Consider the following 11164-nt stretch of genomic DNA (forward strand, 5'->3'; position numbering starts at 1 on the left):
CACTAGAAGTCGCTGAAAACAACAAATCCTACACACTGTGCCTTTAAATAAATTAACTGTTTGATTCGTGGTAGAAAAAAGTCACATTTACTCACATTGTCACCGCTTTAAATTCAAAACTGTGCAATAATGAAATTTATAGTCTTGATTTTCATGCCAAGCAGCCATAACAAAAGAATTATTTATAAAATATTCTGTCATATTCCACTTTGGGAGCATTCTCCCGTCTGTACCTAAATTACTTACTTGAGCAGAAATATTGAAGAGCAGCAGGTTTACAGCCAGTAGCAGGAGAAAAGGTCACATGGAGGCTGAAAGTGCACCTGACTGGCTCTGGCTGCTGAGAGATTAAAACTATCTGGAAGTAGATTCTGTTTGTCGCTGCAGCATTGATGCACGTGTCTCTGATCACATTCAGTGACAAGAAGCAGGACAGCAGGGTCAAATAAAACTAAATAAATCCCCTCAAAGATCTGAAGCTGTTTCAGCAGAGCTTTACACAGAACAGCACCAGAACAACTAAAAATCTGTATATTCATGTATAAGACTGGGTGCTGTGATCGCAGAGCAGCGCTGGGCCTCTGTGCAGAATGCCTTTCAATGCAGGGGGCGGGGCTTAAGACAGCTGTCAGTCATCTTAGCAAACGTCAAACTGCCCAGTTCTCAGAGGAAACACACAAAAAGAGAAATTTATCTACTTTTGATTTTCATAGTAGCTCACTAGGTGGTGCTCCACTTTCACGTTTTAGGGCCACTGACCTCAGCAGCCAGGCTGGAGAAGACGTCTCCTTTGCAGCTGCAGGTTGTCTGGTCCAGTCTCTCGTCTCTTCTGGCACAATTGTTTTAGTTCGGTGATAAAAACCAGAAACACATTTACAATAGATCCACAAAGTGGCTGACTTTGTCATAAAATAAAGAGACCCTCTGAGGCTGAACCTTCCTGTCTCTGTCCAGCTGCCGCGCAGGAAGAGAAAACATGTCCGTGTTTGTTTTGCAGGCAGGGTGGTGGACGAGCAGAGACGTTTGATGGAGCACGGTGTTCGGCCTCACAGCTCCATCCGGATGGAGGTGAGCTCCACAGACCCGTGCTCCCACTCGCTACGCCCTCTTCGTCCTGCGGAGCACGACAGCATGCCTGATGTCATCACTGTCCAAGTCCAGAGAGGTAAGAACAATCCTCTTCTGTGCAGAGCTGGTCTTCTGTGAGACGACTCAGCCCCACAGCTCAGTCCCGTCAGGTCCCTGAAACCCACACTGATAAAAAAAAAGGGATTTTTGGGTTTAGTACCATTTATTTAATCATTCTTTTAAATTTTACAAAAAAATATCAAAATTTCTAAACTACTAGAATTTACTAAATAAACAATACATATTATATTATATATCAATATTACTGTACAAAAAAAGTAAATGCTAATATTATTTTACCAGTAATATTTAAGTGCTTTTTCTGGACAGCACATAAACATGAATATGTTAAGTAACTTCTACTCTTCTGGGATAAAAACTGAGGGTGCATGCACACACAAAGGCTGCTGCTCCTCATTCCCTTGCTTCACTTTTCAAGGAGAGGACAAGACATGATGGAAATAAAACACAAGTTGTCTGGTTTCTTTTGCTTGAATACATTTGATGGTGTGCAGTAGTTTGATGGCATAATGTAGGTGATATTTAGTTGTCAGGGAACAGGGAATGCATATTGTAGCATTCTGCAGTGTTTGGCTGTTTGTCATGTGACTGCAGTGGAGGATTGTGGGTAGGATTCATGTTTGTTGTTGTTAAATCATTTTAGGGAATTGGTTAACATTGTTGTTTCAGCAATTAGTCTGTTGTGTTACTCTAATTTGTGTGTTCATTATTTGTTAACTTGTGTTAAACCGTTCCGCAGAAGTAACCATAAATGAGAGTGGTAGGCCTAGTCATTAATAAGACCTGTGAGTTTCACTTTGTCTGTGTTGTTCATGAAGAAGAATTCAATAAAGGTTCTTTAAAACTGCCACCTGCTGGTGAAGTCTTGAACTACAACAAGAGCTACACCTCTCTCTGTAGCTGTGAGGTGTCATGATACAATATTGTGCTTGACGCATGTGTACTGTTATAAAGAAATTGTAAGATTTACTAGAAAAAAATCCTCATAACAGTTTACAATAATACAGTATTTGTTAAGTAAATTTAAATGCTACAAATTCATGTAATATTTACTCATCATTATCTAGTAAAAGTTATTAAGAATAGTTAAAGATTTGTGAATAAATCAGGTAAATTTTACTTCATTTGATCAAGTGCATGTTACAAGATTTAATTGAGCAAATTAAGTAAAATTTAATTGGTTTATTCACAAATCTTTGATTATATTCTTAATAACTTTTACTAGATAATGATGAGTAAATATTACATGAATTTGTAGCATTTAAATTTACTTAACAAACGTTAGTGCAAATCGTTTACAGGATTTGCTCTAGCAAATATTAGAAGTTATTTTTTACAGTGCAGGATCCAGATCTGCTGCTGCTGCCCTCAGACATGTGATAATACTATTTCTTGTTTGATTTATATTAAATGAATGAAGTTAACAGAGATAGCTCATCCAGCTGTATTTATGTTGATGCTTTGTGTCTGTACATGTGTGTTCTGATTTATTCATCTTTTCTCTTGAGCTACACTGCTTATAAGAACTATAAACTCAGACATGAAGTTCGTCTCTGATCAAAGGTTTCTTCTCGTCTTTCTGATCTCCAGAGGAGGGGGTGTTTGAAGAGGTGGTGGTGGAGATTGAGCTTTCCTGCCACAAGAAGCCTTTCCTGGGAGGTTACAGGCACCGGCTGACAGGAGTGGAGTATCATCATGCTGCTGTCCAGACCCTGCCCAAGAGGAGGCCCGACAGAGGAGTGGTCATCTTCAGTCGTGACACACAGGTAAACAAAAACATCTAAATATTCTAACAACTACAGTGACTTGGATTTTTAGTGGTTGATTAATTGAATTCTAGATCCAGTCTTAGATCGTTTGTGTTTGGTCATAATCATTATAAATCTCTATGTAACACGTGGCTCACTCCAGCAGTGTAAATATAATAATTACATTTTCAGCATTCCAATGCTGATGTAAGAGGGACCACCCCTAGGGGGTGTGACCAGGCTTTCTATAAACATGGTTTAAACACGTGATTCAGAGCCACAGTCAGGATTTAGATCTGAAAATAAACTTTTAACTGAGAACTTAATCAATATTTACAATAACAAGATGTAAGATGTATAAAATGTAAATGAAACTAAGGCATCACTGTACTTTAGGTTAACTTTAAGTTAACCTTTCGCTGCTTTTAGCTTCAGCAGTGAAGGTTCAGGTTCTTCATCAGATTTCATCCCTCAGCATCTTTACAGAAAATGTCAGTCTAGTTACTTTCACTTTAGAAGAAATATTTAAGCTGAGTGAGATTTTGTTTTTCTACCAGACAGCAGAGATGAAGTGTCAGATGCAGCAGTGCCCGGTCAACGCCTGCACTCAGATGACTGGCAGCAGCTGCTTCATCCCTTCTCTGAATGACAAACTGCTGACTCCTGGGAAATACATCACTGCTGAGGAGATTCATGACAGGAGGCTGAAAGCTGTGAGTTCAAACTAGACATTACTTTACATTCTGCATTAATGCTTTCAGATGATAAAAAAAATGGGTATAATTTAACAAAAATAACATTCTATCAGTGTGTTTACTGAGAAAATATTTGATATATTGATGATGACTGCAGCTTATTAAATAATCCGTTGAGTTTATCCTGAAATGAAATATTTGATGTAAATCTGATTCCTTATTTTTGGTCTGATAGGTTATCTGCCTGCAGACGTTTGCCCGCCGCTGGTTGGCCCAGCAGGCGGTGGAGCGGCTGAGGGGGGCGCGGAGGAGGCGTCTGGTCTGGCTGGAGATGCAGAAAGAGAGGTTGCAGAAGGAGAAGAACGAGCAGCTGAGGGACCGGCGTGAGCGCTGGATGAACCCTCAGAGGAAGGAGGACTTTAACTTGTTGTACCACACACTGGAGAGTAGGTCTAAAAACAAGAACAGCTTTTTTATTAGTTAGCCAAACACAAAACTAATCAACAGCAAACTGATTATAGCTTCTGTTACAGATAGATTAGGATAAACATTGGTTTTAAAATTCAATTTGTTGGAGTCAGGGATATAATCCTGCTGCCATGTCTTGGTGAAACACATGATATAGTGATACTTTGGCTGGGTTTTTGTTAGGGCTTGGCATTTGTCCAACTTGTTCCCCTATGACCTAACATTGTCTATCATGATCGATGGAAGAGATGGTTTGAACTTCCTCCTGCTCTTTACACCTGCTCTGCATCCACGGTGCCTCCGTTTCAATACATCTGGCATTCGGGGCTGTAGTTGAGGCTGTAGTTGAGGTATTACAGCTTTTGAGATGTTATTTAGCTGGTCCCAGTTATACCAAACCACCATGGTGCTGTGGTTACACATCATAACAAATGTCCAAAAGCAAAATAAGTGTTAGCAAAAATCCTTCCAGCTGCACAACATCTAATGACAGAGAGAAAAATCATCCAAAAAAGCAGTTTTTGCCCAGAAAAATAGGAATTAAAATTTTTATAAGAATATCTCAAATGAATATAACAGAGTTACTCCAACATGCTGCTACCTTGATTCCAACCTTTAGCTAGTAAAAACTTTAAAAATTTTAAGGCAGGTTGTAAATAAAGCTTCTTCTTCCTCTTTGATGTTCATCACTTCCAGGAATTACCTGCTCATTGACCAGCATTCTTCTCAGGTCAGAGGTGGTTTGGTTAGTTTTACTTCCTGATGTTGAGCAGCTAAATTTAGTTTAGTCTGCAGATACACCTGTCTGTTTTTGAAGCAACCAAATCTTAGATCAATCAGAGAGAACAGAAATATCCACTCACTGGATCAGATATGTCAGTTTGAAACTTTGACGCCTGTTTTCTCCCTAATTTTGTTTGCAAGCTGGCCATATCTTCTTTAATCTTTTAAAGGATTTTCATGCGTTTGACATCATTGGATAGCTTAGAGTCCACACTTCCAGATTCTGTAACTCGAAACAACCAGTGGAGACTTGTTCCTGGTTTTGTCATGGCCAGTGCTTGTTAACACAAACGGCTAACTAATGGTGATGGAGTCAGATATGTTCCCTGTGTTTGTGTTGCAGAGTGGAGAAAAGATGAAGAGCAGCAGATAAACGCAACCCTGCGAGGAGCTGAGAGGAAGGCGGCTCTCTGCTCCCTGTTGGAGCAGGAGACGCAGCTGATCGCTTCCATCGAGCGCCATCGCATCCACGTCCACGCTGACAACCACGATAAAATCATCAAAGACTTCCTGGACAGGGTCAGAGGCCATTTCATCTCACACCACACACTCACTTAAAATAATTCTTCCTAACTTTAAACTGTCTTTGTAATCAGTACTTACAAAAGGAGATGTATAAATGTACAGTTGCATGAAAAAGTATGTGACCCTTTGGGATTTCTTGGATTTCTGCATAAATTGATCCTTAAATGTGTTCTGATCTTCATCAAAGTTACAACAATAGACAAACACAGTCTGCTTAAACTTGTACCACACAAAAGATTATATGTTTGCACGGTTTTATTGAACACATGTGAACATCTACAGCTCAGGGTGGAAAAACTATGTGAACCTTTGGATTTAATAACTGGTTGACCATCCTTTGGCAGTAATAACCTCCGGGTCCTGAGGCAACTAAGCAGCCCCAAACCATGATACCTCCTCCACCATATTTCACAGTAGGGAGGAGGTTTTAATGATGCTGTGCTGTTTGTTTGTTTTTCTCAACACAGTGTTGTGTGTTCCCTCCAAACAACTCAACATTGGTTTCATGTGTCCACAGGATATTTTGCTAGTCATGCTGTGGAACATCCAGGTGCTCTTTTGCAAACTTCAAACATGCCGCAAAGTTTTTTTTTGGACAGCAGTGGCTTCCTCCGTGGTGTCCTCCCATGAACTCCATTCTTGTGTAATGTTTTACGCATCGTAGATTTGTCAACAAAAATGTTAGCATGTGTCAGGGATTTCTGTAAGTCTTTAGCTGACACTCGGATTCTTCCTCACCCCATTGATCATTCTGGGCTGTGCTCTTGCAGCCATCTTTACAGGACGCCCACGCCTAGGGAGAGTAGTAACAGTGCTGAACTTTCTCCATTTTATAGACCGTCTGTCTTACCATGGACACATGAACATCAAGGCTTTTAGAGACACTTTTGTAACCCAATCCAGCTTCATGCAAGTCAACAATTCTTGAACGTAGGTCTTCTGAGGGCTCTTTTGTGCGAGGCATGATTCACATCAAGCAATTAAGAACAACAAACTCAAAACTGGTGTTTTTTTTTTCAATAGGGCAGGGGCACATTTAATCTCATCTCATTGATTGGACTCCAGGTTGGTTGATACCTGGCTCCAATTAGCTCTTAGAAAAGTCATTTGCCTAGGGGTTCACATACTTTTTCCACCCTGCACTGTGGATGTTTACATGTGTTCAATAAAACCGTGCAAACATAATCTTTTGTGTGGCATAAGTTTAAGCAGACTGTGTTTGTCTATTGTTGTGACTTAGATGAAGATCAGAACACATTTAAGGATCAATTTATGCAGAAATCCAAGAAATCCCACAGGGTTCACATACTTTTTCATGCAGCTGTAAGTAGTTCATCTTCAGTCTGAACAGGACACTAATGATGGTTTTTCTGGTTTATTATTTTATTCCTAGAGCCTGCAGCTTTGGGGCCACATGCCCTATAGATTTGATCAAAAATAACATGGAAATTAATATTTATATTATAGACTTATTAGAAATGGCTTGTTTTGGAAGTGTTCTTCAGATTTCTGCGGATTTATGAATAAAATAAAGTATTTTTTTATATTCAGCTCTTTAGACCTGGACATGTTTTCTATCAGGGGAGAGTTGAACGACAGCTCTAACGCCACAGATTTGAGATGCCTGCCGTGGTTCTGTGACTGTTTGTGGTGCACACATTTTATGAACATGTTGCAGATTGAAGCGTTCAGGCTGTGAGCCTCTGAGACTCACAGGACCCTTGTCAACCAGACATTGTACCTCACATTACCTGCAGCAGGACTAATGCAGTGATGTTTGGGTTCCAGTCTGCAGCTCCTCATCGGTGGAGAGCAGCCAGTGGTCGTCTTCTGGAGATGGACACTCCTCACATCCTCCTAGCTCGAGAGCTGCGAGATCTCTACAACAACATCAGCATGGAGCCCGTGGACAGGGAGCAGAGACAGCACTTCCTGATGACTCTAAAAGACACTGTCAAGGTCATACACAACACAGCCAGGACATTTTTTTACAACTATGAGCTGATTGTGCCTTTGTTTTGTTTGGTGATGAATTTTTGAGGTTTTGAAGTGAAAGAGGTGAAGGTTTCAGACTCATGTGAGGACTCGATGTAAAAACAAAAAGGCTGAAGCAGCAAAACAATAAAAAAAACGACAGAGATGAGATCAGGCAGACAGAAGTTGTTGTCACTGTGAGTGATGTGATGGTTCTGTTTGAACAGAAGCAGGACTGTCAGCTGACTCGAGACATCGTGGATTTGGTGAACCAGGAAGTGGACCTGATGTCCCGTGAGGTCAGGTCATGCAATCTCCAGGGCCTGAGGAAGAGGATCTGTGTTCTGTTTCTTCAGTACATCAAAACACCAACGTTCAACCCTAATGTGGCCAAACTGCTGAAGGTAAGAGCTGCACCTGGTCATGGACATGGACTCACACACGAACTTCATAACTGAATGGATTCTTCTACACTCGGGTGGGTTCTTGAGCCCAAATAAACCAACCAATCAGAGCAGTGTTTGGTTAAAAGTAAAGACAGTAATCCATGTCTTGGTTGAATTAAGTGATTCTTGTGTAGCTCACCTGCCTCTGGACATCAGACAGGCGTCCCTCCCACCTGTTTTAAATCTCTTCTTAAACCAGCTCTTATCTTTTCTTTATGACACCATCTGAGATGTTGACTTGTCAGGTTATTTAACTGATTTGTGCTTTATTTGATTTTTTTTCTTTGGGCTTTTTTACTTTTTTTTATTATTTTAAAGTTTAAAGTATTTTGATAGTGTGGCTGTTTTAAAGTAAGAAAATATCGATACACTGAAATATCGCAATATTTAATTTCCCAATGCTATATCGATTCTCTAAAGCCCTGTATCCATTTTAATTATGGTTTGAAAAGTAAACTTTCAGGCCAATGGTTGATTTTTGTGTTGTAGTTTAGCCTCTGACCACTAGTAGGCAGCAGTCAGCCAGTCATTTGGCTCCTCCACTCCTGAGGAGCCAGAGAGCAGAACAAACAAAAATATAACACCTTGCTTACAGTATTGCAATATATCGCAATAAATCATGATATATATATATATATATATATATATATATATATATATATATATATATATATATATATATATATATATATATATATATACATATATATATATATATATATATATATATATATATATATATACATATATATATATAGGTATATCGTATTGCCACACCTGTGTCATGATATCTATCATATCGCCAAATTATTTCCAGTACACAGCCCTAATTTAAAGATCTTTATAAACACAGCTGGTGCACAAGATTCTTACATTTTATGCATTTCAATACAAATGTCTACATTTTAAACCTAGCCATGAAAAACTAGTTGATGTGCATTTTTCTGAGAAATGCAAGGCATTTAATTATTATTTGACTTTTCTGTAAGATTCATTATTAACAAGTCTGTGAAGAACAGCGACAACGTGTTTTTGCAGCAGACAGCAGCTTTAATTCGTCATTGTCTTCATGGTGAATGAGCAGCCGCAGCGCTCTGACCCTTGGTCCAGAACTGCTTTGTCCTAGTTCTGAGAAGCAGCAGGACTTTGTGAGACAAACATCCTGAGAGCTGGCATCAATCATTGCTTTTATTCAAGAGTTTACAGAAACGTAAAAGATGTCTTGACTATTTCTTTATAAATTTAGATACTATTTGATCCAGAACGGTAAGTGTGCGGCTTTATGCAACCATGAACAGTATCAAGCTGTTTATTTCATAGTCAATACCATTATGTACCATTAATGTAATGACTTATCTTTATGACATATTTATGGTAAATAATCACATGCTGTAACTTAATTACCTTCTCCAGGCAGTCACAATGTTTAAAAGACAAATGACAGAATTAATTTTAATGACGTGTTATATTTATATGAAGACAGTTCTCCTCTTGCAGTAAAGAGAAACCTCTCCAGCTCCTGCACTGAGCTTCAGCTTACCTTTACCTGAACTTGACAGGTGTACCGTCTGAGTCAAGCTTCTCACACGCCAGTGACATGTGCCTCACACATGTTTCACCAGTGGTCAGCTGAGTAGAAACCAGGCTGTGATTTCCTGTTTGTACAACCCTGAGATGATCACCATGAGTCGACACATTACAAGAGTTACTAAAACACACACGTCAGACAATGGATGGATTTATAGTAGCCATAGTGATGTGTAATAATTTACATTAATCCAGTTTGTTTATCTTTGCTGACAGCTGAATAAAAACACACATTAGACTCTGGACTATACAGGTGTGTTGATGCAGTTATGAAACGCAGATAAAGGCAGAAACCAGACTTGTTTGGTTTTTTTTTTAGAAACATAAGTTGTTTGATTATTTTAATGACTTAATGCACTGGAGAACAACTGTAATTTATATTTTCTCCTGTATAGAGATCCAAAGATATTCAGTAAAATCTGAAACCACCACCAGTGGTGGGTGTAGGATTTTTCTGAGTAAGGGGCCATCAAGAGGCCACAATATTCATAGAGGGGCCAAATATTTGTTAAATATCCTTGCACATAAATCCTAAATTTTGGTGAGGTACATAAATTTAACCAGTCACATATGATCCAACAATGGTAACGTAATGTAATGTTATTAAAAAAAGCTTTAATTCTCCATATCAATTTTACTGTACATGGAAAAAGCATTCTAAAAGCATGAGAAAAAATGAAGCCATTATTTACTAGTTGAAAGATATTTTGCAAAATTGTTCAAGTATTTTAAAGAAGATAAAAAGAGAAGAGATAAGACCTCTGTAATATTGATTCATGCTGGACTTTGCTGTTTGACTCATTAGCACCTCGAGTGTTTGGGCATGGAACTGCACCCACCATCATTGCTCTCAGGCAAACGACAGATGAGTGACAGGACAGGGGCACTTCAGGGGGCCAATCAGATTTCAGCAGGGGCCAATGCCCCAGTGGCCCCACCCCTAGAACCGCCCCTGACCACCACCAATGTTCATGTCTAACCATGACTATTAATGATGAAAGTAAAAAAAGGTGCAAACTTCCTTATAGGAATTCATTCATATCATGTTGCCTTTCATGCCAGAGATTTATATTGGCCAAATTATTAATAGTTAATGGCAAACTTTTAAACAAAGATGTTACACAATTTGTCTGCGACAAACGTGTGTTGGGATCAGTCTCAGCCACTGCCACACCAGGTTTAATTAAACGTGTCAAATTTACTGAAATATAGTCTTTTTTTGTTGTTGTTTCATAAGGTCCTTTGGCTATAACAGATATTTTGCTAACAGAATCAGACTCACACAAACACACACAGTCAGAACTATTATTAGCCAAGGAGTAATAGAGATAGACATGGAACAAGTTCAAGATTTGTTCAGAAAACTGTCAGAAATCTTTGTTCTACAGTTTAAGTAAATGTTTATAATGTCTAATCTTGCAAGTAATCGTGGATCCCCTTTAAGATGCAGTACACACTGTATATGTCGTCTACGTGTATGGAACTAAAATAGCCTTAGGTAATCAGTAATTGTTTATAAAGATGCCTAATTATGAAGGAGGCTTTCCAGCTTCACTTTGAACTAGATTTTATCATAAACAACCTCTTAAAACCAAAGCTAAATTGTTTTAAACCAATTAAAATAATACTTCAGAGTATTTACTTGAATGCAAAATATTTATGATTTAAAATAAAGCTTATCTGCTTTAACTTATTTTCTTTGATTTACCACTAGCATTTACTTTTACCAAAGTAAAATGTACAATGTGTAGAATAAAGGGTTAAATCTATTTTAATTACAGTAAGCTAA

At 38.6% G+C, this 11164-nt stretch overlaps 1 protein-coding gene across 1 annotated transcript in view; it reads left to right on the forward strand.

The window, feature by feature from the left end:
* The window catches only part of iqub (IQ motif and ubiquitin domain containing), a gene marked incomplete at its 5' end in the record, with an annotated part of 18743 nt that overhangs the window by 729 nt on the left and 6850 nt on the right, over window positions 1–11164 (forward strand). Inside the window, 7 exon segments of the mRNA XM_014007952.1 lie at window positions 998–1165; window positions 2740–2915; window positions 3455–3610; window positions 3828–4038; window positions 5187–5362; window positions 7157–7327; window positions 7570–7746. Of these exon segments, the coding sequence (XP_013863406.1) occupies window positions 998–1165; window positions 2740–2915; window positions 3455–3610; window positions 3828–4038; window positions 5187–5362; window positions 7157–7327; window positions 7570–7746 (1235 nt within the window).

This window comes from Austrofundulus limnaeus, unplaced genomic scaffold (genome assembly GCF_001266775.1).
Source record: "Austrofundulus limnaeus strain Quisiro unplaced genomic scaffold, Austrofundulus_limnaeus-1.0 Scaffold46, whole genome shotgun sequence".
In the NCBI taxonomy this organism is placed as follows: Eukaryota; Metazoa; Chordata; class Actinopteri; order Cyprinodontiformes; family Rivulidae; genus Austrofundulus; species Austrofundulus limnaeus.